General features: G+C 26.5%; 1 protein-coding gene across 5 annotated transcripts in view; it reads left to right on the top strand.

Annotated features, from left to right (window-relative positions):
- The window catches only part of LOC129981957 (cell adhesion molecule Dscam2-like), a 545,016-nt gene that overhangs the window by 439,876 nt on the left and 83,009 nt on the right, over positions 1-22,131 (top strand). For all 5 annotated transcript variants that reach the window (XR_008785388.1, XM_056093028.1, XM_056093030.1 and 2 more), the window contains 3 exons: positions 5,870-6,055; positions 8,088-8,381; positions 11,061-11,231. Coding sequence is in view for 4 of the 5 variants with exons in the window: in XM_056093028.1 (XP_055949003.1) it covers positions 5,870-6,055; positions 8,088-8,381; positions 11,061-11,231 (651 nt within the window). In the remaining variant the exon portion in view is untranslated. The remainder of the gene's footprint in view (positions 1-5,869; positions 6,056-8,087; positions 8,382-11,060; positions 11,232-22,131) is intronic.

A 22,131-nucleotide genomic window follows, 5' to 3' on the forward strand; every position in this document is an offset into this window, starting at 1 on the left:
CATTCCAAGTATTATCATACAGGATGTTCTTTTAAAAAGCATTCACAGTGGCTCAAATATATTGATTTATTTGCTTGTGTATATTACTTTATAAACGTGCTTTACATGTACTAAGAGTAAAATAGATGGTTTTGAAAAAAAATCAAGTGATAGTAAGAGACAACTTTTATTCTCATGCAAAGATCCTCTGTGAAAAAAGGGGTCAGAATTTAAAATTTGCAAGATATTGAGAAGTTTCAAGCATAATTAGCCATTTCTATATCGTGCCAATATTCTTCTGAACTTGGATTTCCATTTAGGTGGTTTCTTTACCACTCTTAACTAAAGTTATGAAATAATAAGAATAAAAATTTTTTGTCAGATAAGTAAAGCAGATGAATGACTAATTAGTATATGACATTGCGAAATTCGAAGACATTTAAATATGTCCTATAACTTTAAACGTACAATTCTTGTATATGTATAAACTTAGTTCAGGTCTCTTGGAAACGGCTACAACGATTTGGAACAAAAGTTATACTTATATAAGGTTTTGCTTTTTAAGTTTATCTATATAGTTATCTTTGCTGAAACAAAAAAATTATGCACACACAAAAAACATTGTTATGCACACGCACATGCATGCACGCACGCACACACACACACACACGCACACAAACAAACAAACAAAATGCTTGGCAAAACTCTGCCTCCCAAGTAATTAATCTATACTTATAATAAAGCTCAGTGTGTGTGTGTGTGTGTGTGTGTGTGTGTGTGTGTTGGCGCTCTACAGGCCAGGTCATTTGACATACAGCTATCAAATTTGTTACATGTATACCTTAGAGGTCGGGAATGTGCACCTGGGGTCCCTTTTTTTGAAATTTTAATTAGAATTTTAATTATTAATTAAAAACTAACTTTCCCGCCAAAAAAATCTTCCATTTTCCACACCGCCAACTTTTCCGCCAAAAAAAAATCTTCCATTTTCCCCAACACCAAATGAGTAAGGCTTTATTTTTTTTTTCTCCCAACAGTAATGAGGCTAGGGTTAACATTTTTTGGCGGATTATTTCAAACGATTCTGTTTATTTTCTTAATGTTTTATGCATTTAAAATAAAACATTGTTAATTAATCCATGTTTCAGATTCATTCTGAAGTACTTTTGAATTAAAATAACACATAATAAAGGAAATTAAAAATGTATAATCTGCATAGCGTTACCCCAACTGGCGTGGAAAAATTCACGCATTTGCGTTACCGTAAGTGGGATAGAAAATTCACGCATGCGCATTACGTTCTGATTGTTGCCATGACAACCAACGGATGATTTAAATTATTTTTAGGTTAGTTGCATGCTTTTGTAAGTACATTGTATTTATGTTAGTTATATATTTTTTGTATATGCTTATAGTTTTAAGTACATCGTTTTTTAAGTAGTTTTTTTTAACCTGTTTTCAATGATTTAAATTATTTTTAGGTTAATGGCATGCTTTTGTAATTAAATTGTATTTATGTTAGTTATATATATTTTTTGTATATGCTTATAGTTTTAAGTACATCATTTTTTAGGTAGTTTTTTTTAAACGTGTTTTCGACCGATTATTTTAAACGATTCATTTTATTTTCTTAGTGTTTGATGCATTTAAAATGAAACATTGTTAATGAATCGATCTTTTCATGATGAATCTGAGACATTGTTGTTGACAAATTCTTGAGATATTACATAAATTAAGAAAGATATTCTTTAGTGACCATAAAGTTTAAACGCTCAGTGACTCTATTATCAGTAATCATATTAAAAAAAATGCTTTGTGTCAGTAAAAAATATTATTATATTAATTGCAGATTAATCATTTACACTTTAATTTAAAGCATAAATTCTACGAGCGGTAACAGAAAATTAGAGAGATGCATACAACGCTATGACTGAAGGCCTTTATAATATTATGAGTGAATTATATGACTATCAAAATTTGAAGTTTTAAAATATTTTGCTGAATAATCTATTAAAGTTGGAATCGCGTAAAATATTTAATGGTACGACCGGAGTATTACGGTTCAACCTATTTAATTATTAAAATTTAAACGAACATTAAGATTGGCGAACCGGCTGGTCGCCAAAGGCGGCTAGTATCTTAGTATATATAAATTACGTGTCACGTTGTTTGTCCGCGATGGACTCCTAAACTACTTCACCGATTTTAATCAAATTTGCACACCGTGTGCAGTTTGATCTAACTTAAAAGATAGGATAGCCCTTTTTTGAATTTTTAATTAGAATTTTAATTATTAATTAAAAACTAACTTTCCAGCCAAAAAAATCTTTTCATTTCCCCCACCGCCAAATGAGTACGGCTTCAATTTTTTTTTCCCAACAGTCATGAGACTAGGCTTAAGATTTTTCGGCTGATTATTTGAAACGATTCTATTTATTTTCTTAATGTTTGATGCGTTTAAAATTAAGCATTGTTAATTAATCCATGTTTCAGATTCATTCTGAAGTACTTTTGAATTAAAATAAAACAGAATAAAGGAAATTAAAAGTTTCTAATCTGCATAGCGTTACCCCAGCTGGCGTAAAAAACTCACGCATTTGCGTTACGTTTCGAATCCGAATGTCCGAATTATTTATGATCCTATCCGAAAACGTTTCTCAGGAATAAGATATCATTTTCCACAATTATTTTTTAATGCATACCATAAATTTGATACGTTGCAACGGATAAAATATCACGATCTTATGTTTGAATTTTGTATTACTGTGCACGGTGGCAATTCTCAGAAATAAGATATTTTATTTCAAAATGATTAATTACAAACGTTTTAACGGATCACTGATTAATATAACATACTAAAATTTTTTTTTTTTAATTATAAAGAAGTTTGGAAAAATACTTGGACGTGTACACGGATAATTATTACTTTTCTTTTTGAATGAATTTCGATTCTTTATCTGACTGTTTACTAAGAAAAATGTTGTACGGTAATAGCATTTGTTACCTTCATTGAATTTTCAATTAAATGATTTTATTTCTTTTGTTAAGGATATCGTAAAAAAGGTAAGTGAACGAACCAATAATAAGTTCCTGTAATCAGATAATAAAAAAAATATTAACTCATTTGTATGCTAAATGAAATTTTATCTTTTTTTATATAAATTATTGAAGATATGATAATAAAAAATGGTTACAATAATCGTTTCAGTTTTTCATTTCTTTACTAATAAACTGCATGTACGTATCAAGTTATGTCAGCTATAATTCACTTCAGCTACAATGCTTATCATTATTTAATAAATGTTTCTGAAACTGATTTTATTTTGTAAATGGATTTTGAATTATTGCACCAGACAAATGTATCAATGACGGAATAAATCTCATGGGAACTTCATGTGTGGAATATAGAACTATTTTTTATCTTTCCGTTAAGCTGAGGAAGCCAGAATCTGTATCACTGAAGTTAGAGGATTTATTATACATCATAAAGGGTTTATACTAAGAAGGAAGGTATTAAGAAGGAACAATTTTTTTATTCATTATTTGACAGTCACAATTATCTGTTAGCTCCATGCGATTCTAACAGATGGCGGTATCTGTTGACTGGATTGAGTAAGTATTCAAACAGATGGCGCTGTGTTAAAAGTACCAACGTTTCACATAATCTACAATTTAATGGCATAACCACCACGTGTTTCTGAGGCTAAAGTATAAGTTAAATTTATTTCGTAGTAAACGCAATACAATGAAATTCAATTGTTCTTACTTTTTCAATTTTTGGTATTAGCATAGCCGACCACGTGTTATTTAGACTGAAGTATAAATTGAATTCATATTATAGTAAAAGTAATACAGTGGAATTCTTCTTGCTTTTTAACTATTAGTGCTTCATTGTTCAACAATCTTTAATTAAAATGCATGTTTAAAACAGTCATTCTTATGGCGAATTGTTGAAACACTTCGATTGGCCATAAACATGCGCGTACAATTGCAAAATGATCCAACAGCACAAATATTTTCTGAACAATTACTAGATATTGGGAACGGTAAAATAGAACTGCAACCAAATACACAATGCATTAATTTTCCAGACAATTTCTGCACTGTTCTTCAGGGATAAAATGAATTGATTCAGAGTATTTTTCCGGATATACAGAGTAATTACTTGAATCATAACTGGCTCAGTGATCGGGCTATTTTGGCAGCCAAAAATGTTAATGTTGACGAAATTAACTTCCAAATACAACAATTGTTACCAGGCGATCTGATGTCCTTTAAATCAATCGATACTGTTGTTGATGAAAATGATAGTGTAAATTTTCCAATTGAATTTTTAAATTCACTAGATATACCTGGAATGCCACCACATAACCTTCGAATAAAGATTGATTCACCTATTATTCTCCTGCGTAGTTTGAATCCACCTCGATTATGCAACGATACGCGTTTGGTCATCAAAAAGATCACCGGAAATATACTCGAAGCTACCATTTTAACAGGAAAGTTTAAGTGTTCCTGTTGCCACGTATTCCGATAATACCATCATAATCTACGATACCCTCAAAGGGTTACAGTTTCCAATTCGTTTAGCCTTTGCCATGTCTATAAATAAGTCTCAAGGCCAAACAATGTCCATTTGTGGTTTAGATTTGAAAAATCCATGTTTTTCTCATGGGCAACCATAGGTTGCATGTTCACGTGTAGGAAAACCGTCAAATCTATTTGTGTTAGCTAAAGACAGGTTAACCAAAAATATTGTGCACCGATTAGAGCTAAATTAAATTGAAATTAAAAGTATTTATAATTCAAAATAATAAACATTATTGTCAAAGATTTAAAAATATCTGCCCTACCTACCTCATTTATAAGTTTAAGTGTTACTTGTTTTTTACTAACAACTTTGTAATGTACTCATTTGTTACAAACTTGAACACAAAAAATAAAGAAATTAAAATTTGTTTCTTTGTGTTGATTTTTGCTCAATATCAACGGTAGTAGAAAATCAATCATGGAGGTCCCCCATGTTTTTTTACAAATGGCATCTGTGTAAAAAAGCATGGTGGTCCTCATGACTGGTGTTCTCCTACCGTTTCCCTTGAATAGTTTACTACTATGTAATATAACAAAAACCTTAGCCACAGCAACGAGGGGCCGGGTCTGCTAGTATATATATATAATGATGATGATTTCAAGCATGGAAATATAAAGTGTTTAGCTTCTTTTTCTTAAATAAAGAATACTTCTATCAAAATATTATATAATAATTAAAAAAAATAATGCTATAAAATATTACTTCTCAGAAAGTTAGTAATCATTCGAAATTACTTGCTTGCTTCAGACCATCATAGTGAGATAAGAGCTGTAATAGCTATAGCTGAAATCAACTATAATTGAACGTAATATGACAGAATGTCTCGAAATTTTTTTTTATTCCCTTAGTCAATATCAGAATGCTTTTTTTTTCAGATTGAAATAGTTTCTTCCGATGTTCCATTTTCTTAGGTCTCCAGTCTTTATCAATTAGGACACTGAAAAAGGCATTCCGACATCAAAAGCCATTTTTTGTTTTGAAATTTTACAAGCTTTAGAATGTTTGTCATCTGAACGAATCCGACAAAGATATTAGTATAAAATGTACAGTTTAAATAAACCAATGTGGGTTACGAATATCAAAATGATTTATTTGCTTGCCATGCCGAATGATAATATATCTTTGATAATATACCTATAATATAAAGTGTAAATGATTCCTTAAAATACGCAATAAGATCTGAGAAAGAACCCGCTCTTGTAATAAACAAATTGTATTTTAAGATAATACATTTTTTTTTGTGTAATAGTAGTAACATAAATAATCTATATGGATATTCTCTTTTAATTTTCTCCTCAGGATTCATTCTTACGTACAAAGGTAGTTCAGGTCAGTGGCATGAGACCAGACTACCAGCTTCCAGACAAAGCTTTGTCCTAGAAAACCTTCAGTGTGGTACGTCTTATCAGATTATGTTGACTGCCTTCAACAGTGTTGGGCATGGCGAACCCAGCGAAATTCAACAAGTCACTACGAATGGAAGAGGTATAAATCTAAAATTTCTACAGTTGTTCAGTGTAAAACGGTACATCTTATAATTGACTTTTTTTTCATTTACATATACAAGAAATGGAAGATTCAATGATTTATTTTATAAAAATGGAAGAAATAAGAAGGGTAATTAAATATTTTAACGTAACTATAGCCGGCTTCCTGGCAGAGGGGTAGCGCGTCTTCCCCGTGACCTGGGCGTCCTGGGTTCTAGTCCCGATTCGGACATGGTTGTTCTCTTCCTTGTGTTCTCTCTGTGAGGTACGTGAATGAGTCCCCCTGTAAAAAGGGGTTGTGCAAGCGAGTGTTTGTGTGTTCGCTATCTTCATTTGAGCAAGAAGTTAGACTTCTGTCTTGGGTGCTCAGGGGTCTTTACCTTCAGAAGATATTGCTCAAAAATTTGGCTTAAATATTCACACCAAAAAAATAAATAAAAACGTAACTTAAAAAAAAACATGCACATACCAATGCACATTTTTAATGCTTGGAATTTGAATGTCACAGTTTTTTTATTTACGTTGAATTTTGTCATATCTATAAACATGTAGTTTTATAACATATTATTTTTTCAAATACTGTTTTAAATTTGGGATTTCTGAAATTCTGTGCACTTGTTCTTTCCGTGTGATGGTGACTTATTTAACTGCTTTCGATATTTTATTACTAAGTAATAGATTTAATTATGTGTGTGTGTGTGTGTATATATAAGAATAGATACATAATTATTAGTTCCTAATTAAATAAACACAGATAATATTAATCTTTTTTCACTCTAGAGTGCAGAATTATTAACATATTTACATTAACATAAAGTTACTAACATAACAAATAATCGAAGGTAGATCAGATATTAATTTGAGTAAAATCATTGATATTTTGATATTTCAAATAAAAACTCATTTCTTATTTAAATTAAATACAAAAGCTTTCATAGCTTATTTATACAGATAAAACATTATTCGAGAAAATATTTTATGTTGAATTAAAGCTTTAAATGAATGCTAAAATATCGCTTGACGTTGTTACTTTTTATACTTCATTATTAAATAGTCACATATTTTAAATCTAAACCCAAAGAAAACGATTTTCTATATCAAGAAAATCGTACTATAAATTCAACGGATGCATGCTCTCAAAAATATTACATTGCACATACACACACACAAAAAAAAAATCCTGAATATTGGATTTTAAGAAAGTAAACATTATATAATTAAAAATTACTATAAAATAAATTGAATAAGAAAACAATAGATTCATCGTCTTCTATTTTATAAACAATATTTATTCATATACGAAAATCAAAAAAAAAAAAAAAAAAAAAAAAAAAAAACATAAGATCAATTGAAATTAATAAAAGGGCTTTTACAAAATAAAATTAGTTTCACTTCAAAATTTGGTATTATATTCACGAGAATTGTTTTTTTTTTCTGTTAGAAAGACCTTTTTTTAATGAAAATAAAAACTAAACTGAAATCTCGAATTTATTATTTAGATTCTCAAATTCTTTGGGTATTAAATAAATAAAATATATCAGAAAATATCTTCATCAGTTCAAATAAAACAAGCAATAATAAATAAAGTTTATTTATCTCTTATATAATTTTATTGTTGTTTCATTATGCAGAAAAACCTAAATTAATCAAAGTATTGTGTCCTCTTATTATTTTATACCTCTCATCTGATTACCACTCAACTGATAGATTGAATGTACTTTTATGTACCTTACTATGTGTGCGTTAAAGCAACAGGGCTTAGACATAAATTACACTTTCTAGTTTAAAATTAACAATTATTACCATTATTTTCTATATTGAATTTTTATATATAAGCCTGAGATATATTAATTATTCTACTTTAGACTTTGCGTGATTTCCATAACTACTAAAAGATGGCGCCACATGAAAGCATTAAAACTTGCTGATCAAAGCAAGCATTAACTTGATGGTTAAATCGTTTTGAATAAAATCATTTAACATTTTATCAAAACTAATTTTTTTCTTAATTATTTTTGTTTCTTTTTTAGCTCCAGTAGCACCAGAAAAATCCGAGTTTCTAAAAAGTAACACAACATCAGTTCAACTTAATTTGCGAAATTGGATGGATGATGGGTGTCCTATTTCTCATTTGGTTATTCAGTACAAACCTCAAGGACAAAAGGAATGGATTTTAGTTTCTAACCATATTTTGACCGACCAGGAAACTTTGCAAATTGCAGATCTCAGTCCGGGAACATGGCATGATCTTTTGGTAACAGCTCACAGTGATGCTGGGACTACAGATGCTGAATACAGATTCGCTACACTCACATTAACAGGAGGTAAATAGAAAACTCTGTATTAAATTTCGGTAATTGTATAAAATAAAGTAAATGAAACAGAAAAATTGTTGAGCCATAGATTTGGGATTATTACAAAATTATTTATGGTAGAAAAAAGAACATTCTATTTACATACGAATTGTTGAGGGAAGTTTAGAAGATTGTTTTAAAATATCAATGAATACTTGATAAAATAAATTCTCAAAATTGTTGAATGTAGTGAAATTTCAGTTTAATTAATTTACAAAATTAAATATAGAGGTATCAACTGATCTTATCTCCGTTTTAGGCTTCGATTACTTTTAGAAATTAAAAGAAGATGGCGCCACATGAAAGCATAAAGTTTGAGAGCAAAACCCATAAGTCTTAAACTTTTCTAAAATTATCTAAACTGTTTTGAATACATTTATTTAACCTCACATAACTCTTAAATAAAATTTAGAAAATATGAAAAAGTAATCAAGTATTGTAACCAAGTAATTATATTAGCAATGTATAAAATAACCGAATAATTTCTGATTAAAAAGTTATTAAAATTGTCGCCAAATTATCTGAGAAAATGTATTTAAATGAAAATTAAATTTCAAAATAAGGTGAACTAATGATAAAAATTAATAAGGAAATAATTTATAAATTTTGATGCATAATGTAACATTTTTAGCATTTAAATAAATAGACTTGACAAAAATTAATTTATCAATCGCTACATTATAAATTTATGCATGAGATATAATGAAATAATAAAATGGTTATGGTATATATAAAATCATTATTTCTGATATGGACACTTTGTTACTTTATTAAAACAAGAATAGTAACCATAAAATAATTTGAAGTTTTAAATAGTATAGTGTTACATGGTTGATATAACATGATCATGGAAATACAATTACTCTACGTCTGTCGCACTAAGGAAAGTAAAGAGGAAAGATATAAAATTATCATACTAGAATAAATAAACGAATGAATTTTAAGATTTTAAGAAAAAAAGTTATTATATATATTTGTGAATGTACATTTCCATTGTTAATGCTTTGAAAATAAGTTGATTTTTTTTAACAATTGAAAGTTTATAAAATACACTAAGAAACTTTGTATATTATCTATATAATAATATACACTAAATTTTAAGCATAAACTATCAAAAGCACATGATATTTTATTATAATATATAAAATAATTCAAAAGTTTTTAATTCTGAAAAAAATATAAGCATCGGAGTAATCAAAAAGTGTTTGCGAAACAATATGCTTCTATTTTAAAAGTTTGCATAAAATTATGTTGCCATTTTTATGAGATCAAAGAAATAATCAACGGTTCACATTTATTAATCTATAAAAGAGTGTAAAGTATATCAAAATTTTCTTAAAAATAATTTTGATGACTTTTACCACAACTAATTCAAAATATTTCTCAATTCCGTGTGAATTAAGATATAATAAATAATTTTCCCTTCTCAATTTCGCAGTTATTTTTTGAGTCTCAAGGAAAAATTTATAAACGTATTGTTACGAATCTATAACGTTGCTTCGATTCAAACCGCGTTTTTATGCTTTAGTAACTTAAGAAAAGGTTACTAAAGATTTAGTAACAAAACTTTTGGAAAAAATATGTAAGAAAATATATGCTTATTTACGATGGTCAAAAGCCTTTAAAATGCAGTTAGATAACCAATCCTGTTGAATTCTTTTAAATAGAGAAGGTACTATTTAATATTTTTATTCAAATGTTTGAAGAAAATTTTAAAACATCTTCAAGAAAATTTTCAGTTTTTTATTATTTTTTTAGGCTCCTCCTCATGAGGTTATAAGTCATGATTTCAGTAATTCGGGGATGAATGCATGTTTAGCATGCCACGAACAGTATTTTCGAAGAACGCATTTTTTTATAACTAAAGCAATTTTTATAAAGAATAAAACATTTCAAGAAACTTCATGTGTCTTGCAACGATAAAATAATTTGAAAAATTGACTCCACATGTAAGTTTACCCCTACTTCAATTAAAAGGTCCGTATATAAACAGTTATATTATCCTTCAAATTAAATTTAATGGATTACCCTTTGTAGATTACTAACTTCTTAACAAATTTTTCTAATTTCTAATTCTAACAAATATTTCTAATTTTCATCCATTACCGGTAACAAATCAATCAATCAATAAAAAAAAGCATTACAGAGTCTTTCATTTAAAATGTTAACAATTTTTTAACCAAAATTTGTTAGCAATTATTTTAGTTAATTTACTAATAAATAATATGCATTGAAATAATTAAAGATGTTAGAAGATATTCTAAATGTAAAATTTATGCGAGAAAGATATTGGTTGATTGATGTGTAAGGCATAAATTTTAACAGCAATTGAAAATAAAAAAACAAGAATAAAATTTAAAATGATCTGATATTTTTTTTTAATTTCATGATGCAAGAAGGAATTTAAAAAATGATTTTTAGGACAAAAATCATGTCTTTGAAAGATGAATTTTTTATATAGAAAGTAGGCTTGCCCCTAATAAAGAAATAAAGAAAGATATTAGCATGGATCATCTTTACTAATTTGGAAATTCCATATTAGTAAAAATGTCCATCTGATAAAATTTTCTGCGAGTGCTATTTTCATAATTATCATTGAAATACATTTCTAGCTATAATTTCATTTAAAAATTACAATTTGTATTTCAGCCACAGTTCCTCCTTTGTCAACTATGCGTTCAACACATTTTTTTGAAGATCCAACAATTTTGGTGCCCATTGTATGTGCCGTAGTTGTTCTAGTCGTCATTATCAGTGTAACAGCTTTTGTGGTGGTGTGGAAAAGAAGGGACCCATCAGGAGAAGCCCCGTCCGACATTTGTAAGTCCAAAGTGCGTCCTACTTCCCTATTATTCTAGATTATCCTCATTCATGTCTGCCATCAATGATTTCTCAAAAGACTAGAAAAGACTTTCTAGATTTCTCTGAATAGGAAGAATTAAGTAAAAATTGAGGTCGGTTATTCCAATAATCCAGCGAGTATTAGATGGGCCTGATCCTTTGTCATTATAATCATTTAATTTTAGATTTTTTTTTATGCATTGGCAAGCAAAAACTTTTCAATGCTTTCCAACTTAAGCAAATTCAGGCAAAGCTGATGATTTATTTTTTGAATTGTTAATTTGCATTTAATGAATATTTAATAATTTGACAATTGATTCATTTAAAACTACTAATTCTGCATAACATGTTACTAATAGTTGTAAATTTAAAATATAATACTATTATAGCCTTTTAACATGGTGAGTAAAGGTAAGTTGGTTTATCATTTTTGTACTATTTTTGATAAAAGATTTAAAAATATACATAAAAATTAAATTTATTTCTATCAGATTTTTAGACGTTAAATCGATAAATTTATTACTAAAATAAGTATTGCACCTGGATTGAAATTTTTAATGTTATAACCTATAATAAAAGTCATTTTTCATATAGAAGATCGGCCGTTTATCTTAATTCTACTAAGAAAATAAATAAGATTAGTGACTAAGGATTTCAAATTAACAAAATATTTCTTTTCCCAGAAGAAAAATTTGTTGTAAATAATATAAATAATGGAAACAGCTGTTAGTTTGACGACGATAAATTTACTTTCAATGATGAGTTCACAATCAAATCAATATTCGGCAATTTGTTCAAAATAGATGAGAGTCGCATGAATTTTAATGAAAATACATTATTTTTATTTACATGACGTGTCATTAACTTTAAATTCTTAAAGTTTCCATATGGAGATAAGAAAGGGGGAAAATATCTGAAGTGGGGATTTTGGAACGAAAGGGCGTAGTTCGTGCTGCCATCTTTGAATAAACACTTAAACAAATACACTGTATTTTGAACAGAATTTTTACGGCTAGCAGTTGTATGTAAATTCATTGAAAGTCACTTTCAGGATTATTATTGACTCTCAAAATTCAATTTATAAATAGGAAAATGATTTGCACACACACAACCAATTAATCTTTAAAACATTGCTTACTAAATATTGTACTTTACTGTAAAAATGTTGTAGTCCTTGTTAGCACAATATATCCAACAACATTATTAAATTATTCGTTTGACATTGTTCGGAATTCAGAATATCGAACAACGTTCTGCAGACATTATTAAGCATATTATTCTAATAAGAGCAGCTTTTCTTCGCCTACTTGAATAACAGTCTTTCAAAGCAAATGTTTTTTTTTCTCTCTCTCTCTTTCCTCCTTTTAAAGAATGAACATTTTTCAAATTTTATATATAAATGTGATTCGAGTTTAATTACAGATAATGCTTTGTTTATACGTACGATCTGTTTAATTTTTAAAGGCTTATAGCGAAAAAAAAAGAAAGAGGGGGTAAAATAAATCTTTTTTGGCAATTTTGAAATGTATTATTGTATGTGCTGCCATCTCTGAACAACAATTGAAACAGATGCTCTGTATTTTAAAATAAGTATTGTTAGGGTTAATTTTTTTCCTATTGTTTTTAGCTTTAATTATATCATCGTTTTAGTAGAACTTTGATTAATTTTTCGCAATTAATCTTTCAGATTTCTCATTAAAACATGGGAATATTCGTATGAATGACCTTTTTCTTTTCTTTCAAAACAGAAATCTTTGATTTGTCAAAATGTCACGACAACAACAACAAAATCTATATTGAGGGTTTAATTAAATTGCATCGAATAGTTTAATTAAATTGGATTAAAAATTTGCATTGAAAATTTCCTCTTTTATGTAACTGGAATTAAAGTGCAATAACAATGAATGTATTTAGCTACATTCTTCAAACATCATAATAAATAAATCGTATTTTTAAATAAGAAAATGAGAAATTCCTCATTTATAGTGTAACAAAAAGAAAAAAAAATCAACAACATAATCGTAAAATTGAAAATATTCTATCATTAAAATTATTTAAATAATTGCTTAATCTTATCTATTTAATAACTTGCGGCAAGAAATTACCATAAAATTCTACTTAATCATATTGTTTTATCAGTTATCAATTATTTAACTATCCGAGATCATTTAATGCCTACATATTAATATTTAAATCTGGATTACATGAAACCTTCAGTTGTTTCATTCAACTTAAAATGTATAAGGAGCGCTATATTTATATCAAAGCATAAAATAGGGGGGGGGGAGGAGAGTAAGAACTATGTAGTATTATTTTTTTTATTTGTAAAGATATTTTACAAATAAAATATCTTTTGTATATCCTACATTCTACTTGTTTCAACTGTAGTATATAAAAAAAAATATTTTTTATAGGTTTATAGAGGTTAATTGCTAAGAATGTTAAATATAGATTTTCAGTAATTTAATTTACAGATTATAAAAAATCAAGTGAAAATTGTATCCTCTGAAAAGGAATAAATATATATATATATTCGCATAGTTGATTAACAAACTTTGAAGTCTTGTATTGAAATTAAAGAAAAATGGATAATTTTGCAAAACTGATTGAAAAAAATGAGTTAAGTTTGTTGAAAAATAAATTTTTGAATTTATTAGAAATAATAATAATAATTCTGTTTCTATCATGGAATAAAACCAGAGAATATATTTATTCTTTTAAACGATATTTCAAAGAAGAACATTTGAAAAAATTTCAAGCTCTATGCATAACACTTCTTTCTATAAAAATTAGAAAATTTGCTTCGCATAAATTTATGAATTTTTTTAAAAGACATTTCTAAGAATAAACAAATTTCAGGAATAAATAATTTCATTCATATTCCCTATGAAATTTATATTTTAATGTTTTGTATTGTCCTATATTTTTCTGATTGCTAAAATAATATAGCGTTTAATATACATATTCATTTTTGTCATAACAAATATTTATGGCAGGGAAAAATATCTCTTGTCTTGTAAAATTCGTTCGCATGACTGGCGAATCCTGAAAGCGAAGCGAAATCAAATCCAAATTGCAAAATCAATAAAGGGGATGTGGATTCATACGAAAGAGATAAAATATCTTGATGCTATTTTTTAAAAATATTTTTATCGAATTGTGATCTGTTGATGAGAAGTTTCATTTCAGTGCAATTTATCGAATTTCAAATCTATCTAATCTATTAAAAATAAAATAAAAAATAAAATAAAATAAAATAAAAATACCATATATCATACTTCAACTGGTTTAAGATTTGCTCCTTGAGATTTAAAATATGTCTTTTATTCCTCTGCTTATACATTTAACACGAACGGACATGAAAATAATGTTAAAAATTATAATTATTTTTGTGTAATTATTATTAATATATATCACATTAAAAATATCCCAGAGAAAAAGTTTTGATTATTTTTTATACTCCTTACTTTTAAAACAAAATTATAAAACTGAATATTTTCTGCTTATTCCTATTCTTATCGAATCATTGATAGCATTTAAAATTTTTATAAACGTATAACCTCTTAGAAAGAAAATATAATAATAATTGGTAATAATAATTATGTAATACTACTACTACAAATAATAATAATTAGATACTAATAATAATTATACACTACTACTAATGATAATAATCATAATATTTGGTAATAATATAATTTTTTAGAATTGTTTTGGGAAATTAAAGAACATGTATGAAATTGAGAATGGTTTTATTGTTTCAATTTGCTAGTTTTCTATATTTTTATCATTTTTAAAATGGAAATGTGCATTTATGAATAATTTCAGTAAATTACAGTTTAATGTTATGATAATAATGATAAAAATTTTAAAAGCTGTCATTAGATAATTTTATTTTGTATTCAAATATTTTCTCACACTTTCCTTTAGTTAAAAATAAATAATGATTTAAATAAAAAAAATAAAATAATAAAATAAACAACGATGTTCACTTTATTTTAATATTCATCAAAAATTTAAATTATTTCATTCTAATAATATTGAAACCTATGTTGAATTGAAATTTTACTAAAGAATAATTTAATTGACCTTGTAAAAAAAAAAAAAAAAAAAAAAAAAAAAAAAAAAAAAAAACCTTGAGTTTTTTTCGAAATGAGGGGAAAAAACTCGAAAATGTTGTTAAGCACTTTGAGTCAATGCCTCGCTTAATACATATGAGTAAATATAAATAAAAAATCAAATCATTTCAAGACTAAATTCCTAATACACAAATGATCAAAATCCACAGACGTTTTGAACTTTTCAGAATTTTGCATATATTTTAAGTACTTAACATAAACTATCTAATCTAGAACCTCATTTTCTAATCAATCATACAATTAATTAAAAAAATAATACAAATTTATAAAATCAGTATTTAATTTTAACTATGGTTTTCAAGTAAGTTCAAACCTCCAAGCTATATGTTCTCCTTTGATATAGTTTTGGTAAAATTTAAAAACTATGTTTGTTAAATGCAGAATTCAAAATTTACTGTAACAATGGGGAAAATTTAAAAGAAATAGTATAAATAGGAACATTTTACAATAACATCGAAACTGATTGAAATAAAAGAAAACCAAATTTTAGAACGCTAGGATTTTAACAGAACGTAACATTTGGCCGAAACAATTGAAAAATTTTATCTTGAACACCTTTATAGATTGTATATACTTTAAAGTTAAGAAAAATAATGTTTTGGAAATTTAGTAATTTTCTCTAAAAGAAAGCTTTATTCCCTCAAGAAAGGAATTAAAATCAACCAAATAGTTCTTTTTCGATCAAGCGTTTATTAAACTACTGAACGTTACTTATACTATGCATAATTAATCCATAAAATGTTAAATCTTACGATTTAAAATGCAAATCCTAATTATCAAAAATGAATAAATTCTGTGATTTATCCTACATATTTAAAGATGAGTTTTCTTTAGCAAATAAGAAAAAGCATGTTTTCTAAATTTCAGTTATAAATTTCCAGTCTTATCATCATGTATTTCTAACTTATGCTCTTCTTTTAATATATGGTAATTTATTTCCACTAAAAAAATATCTGGAAAATTTTGATAATTTAGGAAAATTTTTAAACCAAACAGAATCTATCGATTTTGTAATACTCGTTTTGCTTGGTAAATAATTTTGAAATTATTAGAAAATGGAAGTAAAAATATTTTACAGAAAAAAAAAATTATTTTTAATACTTATTTTATCAAATTATTCGATAAACTATTTTTTTTTGTCTAATAGAGTCTCATCTACTTGATTAGAGAATTTAAGTTTCTTATTTGGGAGGAAAAGTCTCTATTAATTTAAAAAGAGGCATTAAAGTAAGATGAATATTTGGAGAGACGGTTCTGATTCAATTACAACCCTTGGTATCTGGTCACATTTTAAATCGATCTGTTTAGTCTTTAATAAGCTTCTTGTTATTTTGGAATCGGAAATTAGTTTCAAGTATTAATTATTTATGAAATGAAATTTTGAATAAATAACATTTTTATCTTAAAATTTTTATGTTTAAAATTTATTATATTTTATCTTTAGATTGCTTATTATTCTAATGTTACATCTTCAGCATAAGATAATAAGAAAACCTTTAAAATACTTCTAACCCTTAGCAATGCAAATTATTAATAAATGGTATTTATTATTTATTTCTGCTACAATATTTCGTATCAATCGCTTAATTTTTTAAAAACTAAGCATGTCGCCAGATACATTGTGTTATAATTGAAATACATTTATCCTTCTTAATACTTTAATGAATAAAGCATATAATATATTATTTAAATAAATAAATTTCGAAATATAAAATCATATACAAAAGCACTATTTTCGAAATAATGGATTAAACGATTCCTTGAAATGGATTAAACGATTTTTGTACATCCAAATGTGCAAAATCTAGTTTAAAGAAAGATAACAGTCATTTGACATTAGATATGATATAATAACTATGATATTATCCAAACATCATGGTCGAAACTATGATATGAACTAAACTATGATCAAAACATAATATCAATCGCCATTGTACATGCAATTTTATAAAAAAAGAGTTATATTAATATCCAAATGGTTTCAATAAGCGTTAGAAATGAAAACTCCCACGTTTATATCATTATATATGCAACTGATACATTCCCCGAAATTGAAGTATTTCAACAAGCTATAATCATCTTCAGTATGTATGTATCAGTATTCAATGTAGTACAGTACTTGCAGTTGCTTTCCTTTCCTTGCATCAATCAGCATCACTACTTCTTTCTACATATTTGATAATATAAGGTTAAGCTTAGCGAACCGGGGTATAGCCACCGTAAGTCAAAATATTATGAGATTCAAGGTGATCTAGAGATGTGACAGATTTACCTTGAATGCAGATCGCTGAATCGATGATTCCAAAAGCATTGAATTCATAAGTTTAACTGTCATGTTTATGGTATTTCCCAATTATTTGACCAAATTGGACTTACCACATACTAAATAATTGCATATAATAAACGTTTTCTTCTCTTTCGAAGCTTTGTATTTCCTTTCATAAAATGCTTATAAAACGGGATAAAATAAAACTCATTTAAAATACATAAAGCTTAAAAAATAACTTCAGATAATGGATAATAAAAAAGTAATTTTGAGATAATAATTTTATAACATATTAGTTAACCATAAGAAGTTTAAAGTGTCGATAGTTCAATTTTGAACAGATTTGATTGAAAATGTTTGTAACACTTTGCTCTTTATGTACATATATATATACATAATATAAATTGCACTATTTTAATACGATATTTATACATCCCTATAAATAGTTTCAGTCAACGTATCTAATCCTTGATAAATTACATATACTTGAATATATATTAATGAGGAAAATTTTCTATTCCATCTCTCTGCCAAGCTCTCTGATATTTTGAAGAACGTAAACTAATTCAGTAAATTCAGGTTACAAATGATTGTTGATTTCTTACAATGGCATAATAATTTACAGTGTTAAGGGACAAGTTAAATTTTATGCTAGAAAGATGTAGTTTTCTATATATCTAGGAAGACAAAGAGCTGTCATTTTGACCACTCATTTAAGTGTCCAATAATTAAGTTTCTTTCATGATTTTTTTTTACTAAATTTTTTTATAATTTATTTAATTATGAAATTTTCCGTTTTAAATTCTATTTTCTTTTTGGTATGCCGTCAAAAGAGTTAATATTATGCTTGAGAATTACATTTTAATGCAGTTTCCCTACTTTTAATTAATTTTTTAGGTAATTCCTACATTTCATATTATGAACCAAGCTCTTTACTGCAAAAAGTTTAGCGTAACTTTACTTATGTAAAAAAATATGTAAATTCATGTATTCCTTCTATTGGTCCTGCCTATATTACTTTTTTTCCCAATAGTTTCATGAATATATCTGCTTGTATTTTTTTTTCCTGAATATGGAAGCGCATACTATAAATATTTTGACATAAGGTGCTATTCTAAAATTTAAACCAGTGATTATCTAGTTTTTGAGACTTAATAACGTGTCAATGAACTCAACATATTCTTTTAAAATAATTACTTAATAATTGCTCATCACATTACCGAATTAGGTTTTTACTAGCTTTGTAACAAAATAAATACATTTTATTAAATATGTTTTAGATCTTTTATTAGAATAAATTTGTCTATTTGAAGTCCGGCAAATCCTATGGATTTGAAATCATGTCATGAATATTATTTATTTAAATCAATTATAAGTTATCATTTTAAGAATAAAATTTAGACCTCTCATGGCAGACTGATTTTTGAAATATTTTTATAAAGAAAAGAGCTTATCTCGTCTAAAGATATATACTAACACATATCCTGTCAATGTTTTTTAATTTATTTTGTTTTGGTTATTTGGAAAGTAGGATGTATTCTTGGCTTTCTTTTCCCAGTACTCGACTTCGATTGTGAACCCTCTCTATCCTGATCATCAAGGTGTTTCTGTGAAATGTTTACATGTAGAATATTGATATTCACAAACGATTTTCTTTTCTTTTTAATTCAGAGAAGAAATTACTTCCCGCAAATTCTGTCAAAAATCAGCATTCTGCTGATGAAGCTTATTCAGTGTTATCGTCAGGAATATATTAATCTTGAGATAAATAAGATCTTAAATGCAAACCAGAGTCTATTCTGCATAAATATGACAACACTTGTAAACAAAATTTCCATATAGATTTATTTTAAGAAAAGTTTTTTGAGATATCATGAAAAAATATATATATATAGAAGAGATAAAAAAAAATGAGTGAGTTTAAATGGAAATTGTCGAATGAAACAAATATCAATTTTTCCGTACACTTCTTTCGATCACAAAAAGAGTTATAGTGCTTTTAACAACAATTGCTATTTTTTTTTAACTTCTACTAATCAAATCATATTCCATGAAATAGAAAACAAATAATACAAAAATAAATTTCAGTTGGAATTGAAAATGCATCATAGACATATTTTTTTAGAAGTCAAAGTAACCATTTTTCTAGGTATACACATTTATATTATGGAAAACAATGGATTCTTCTTGTAATATTCTTTTGAATAATTATGTAAAGTCAACAAACAATAAAAATCTAAGATTATGCAAAAAAAAATGTGAACATTTGAAGTTTGTTTGGCGACAAAATGGCAATTCTTGTCTTTCAAGTTTCAAAGATAGAAGGAATTTGTCTTTAAACTACGCTATTTGACATAAAAACCAAATTTTAAAGGCAGGATAGGTCATTACTGTCCGCTTGATTGCTGTAGATAGGATGCAAGTTCTAGTCTTCACAAGCAATTTGATATATTTAAAAAAAGAATAATCTTTGTTCGCAGAGGGTCAATCATCTTATGTTTTTCACATCTTTAAATCAAATAATTGGCAATATCCCATATAAACATTATAAATCCTTTGGAAATTATTTATACACTAATGCATGTTTGCTATTTTAATTATCATTAAAGGCTATAATATTAATAAGAATTAATCATTAATTATGAAAATGAATCAAATATGAAATGTATCCACATTTAATGGCATTTTCTGATGTATTCATAAATGGTTTACTTTAGAATACTGATTCCAGATAAAAGTATAATTATATCTGCACACATGTTTGCAAGCATTTTACGCATTTTATTAAATGAGAAATTATAAAGTATTCATTGCTCTATTTTTTTATTCATGGAATTAAACCAAGTTTTTCCGCCTGCAATATAAGGCATATATATTTATAATTGTATTTTTAATTACAAAAAGGGTACAAATTAATTAAACTGTGCATCATTATTCACTTTAGTAATTTATGATCTTTTTTTAAATTTTTCTTTTCTTTATATTTTAATGCAAAATCAGATGAAAATAAAATTCACGAGCCTACCATTCAGTTTTTAGCTATCAACTACGCCTTTAAGCATTAATTTTTCTTTTCCATAAAAAATGCTAAAATCTGGTGATGGAAATTTAAAACATATTCAATAAAAAAAAGCTTTAATGTTTTGAACGTCATAAAACAAATATTTTCATTTTGAAGGTGTAACTCACAATGAACTAAAGTTGCATAAAAAAATAAACAGAAAATGAATTAAAAATCCAATTTAATTACAGGCTTTTTTAATTATACGAGCTTAAAAGAAGTAATCATGAATTTTTCATGAAGTAACGGAATTATGAGATGCCAAGAAAAAAACATTCTTCTAGAGAGTTATGTATTTTTTTCTACTCTTTAGTAAAGTATTTTTAAATCCTTCAGCATCATTTTTAATTAAGAGAACTTTTGGAAACTTAAAGTTTTCTTGTGTGTTTTTGCTTCATTCCTCATCAGTCATACTTTTAGAAGAAATTCCTCAAAGTCAGTAATGTATATTAGAAAGGCTTTTGTTTTTAAATGTCCTAATATAAAATACCCCAAGGGAAATATTAACATCTTTTGCGTAATATGTTTTGCATTTAAGTCATAGCACATATTTATTGTTATTCATTTTAAATATTTCTTATTATAAATGAGAAAAACCATATATGTTTTGAAAAAAGAGATACATTTATTTTCGCAACGTATCTTAATGAAATATCTTTTTTTATTCATGTTTTTGGAATTCAAATACTTTAGGTATCCCACTAGATTAAAAACATGAATTTGAAGGAAAATTCGAAGTATATTTTTTTGTAGGTTCAAAAAATAGTTGCGTTTCTGTTTCCAGTGATATATTTATTTTGTCTCTATTTCAAATAGAATCCAAGTTATAGCAAACTATTAATATGTAAAAGATACTCATTTAAAGCATTAAAAAAATTTAAATGTATTTTCTGAAGAATGAGTTTTTTTCATAATTCTAGTGTACAAGTATCGTAAAAACGCGAAAAATAATCAAGATAATTGAATGGAATTTATAAATTGCTCTCGTTATGTTATGCAGAATGTAATGAAATATGGGTATAGTGTTAAATGCTCTAGAAGTGGATTTTTGTTGAAATTGTTGAATTGAATGAATTGTTGGATTTATGTTAAATATGAATATTGTTGGAAAAAATTCCAACATTTTATAGATAATTTTAGATCTTACACCCAACATTTTTATTTTTGAATATAATTCTTAGATAATAGTTAGTTACACTCGAAGATATATTATACATTAATATTACAAAGAAAATGAAAAACTATCAATTTTTTTTAACAATCCTATTTTTTGTAAATAAATGATAAAATTTGCATCAAAATATGCCTTTCCTTCAAAAGCTACATATATGTATAAATAATTTCATTTTTGCTCATCATTTTATCCTTACCTAATTAAAAAAACATCATATAAATACTATTTTTTTGAAAATA

Source organism: Argiope bruennichi, chromosome 8 (genome assembly GCF_947563725.1).
Source record: "Argiope bruennichi chromosome 8, qqArgBrue1.1, whole genome shotgun sequence".
NCBI classification, from domain to species: Eukaryota; Metazoa; Arthropoda; class Arachnida; order Araneae; family Araneidae; genus Argiope; species Argiope bruennichi.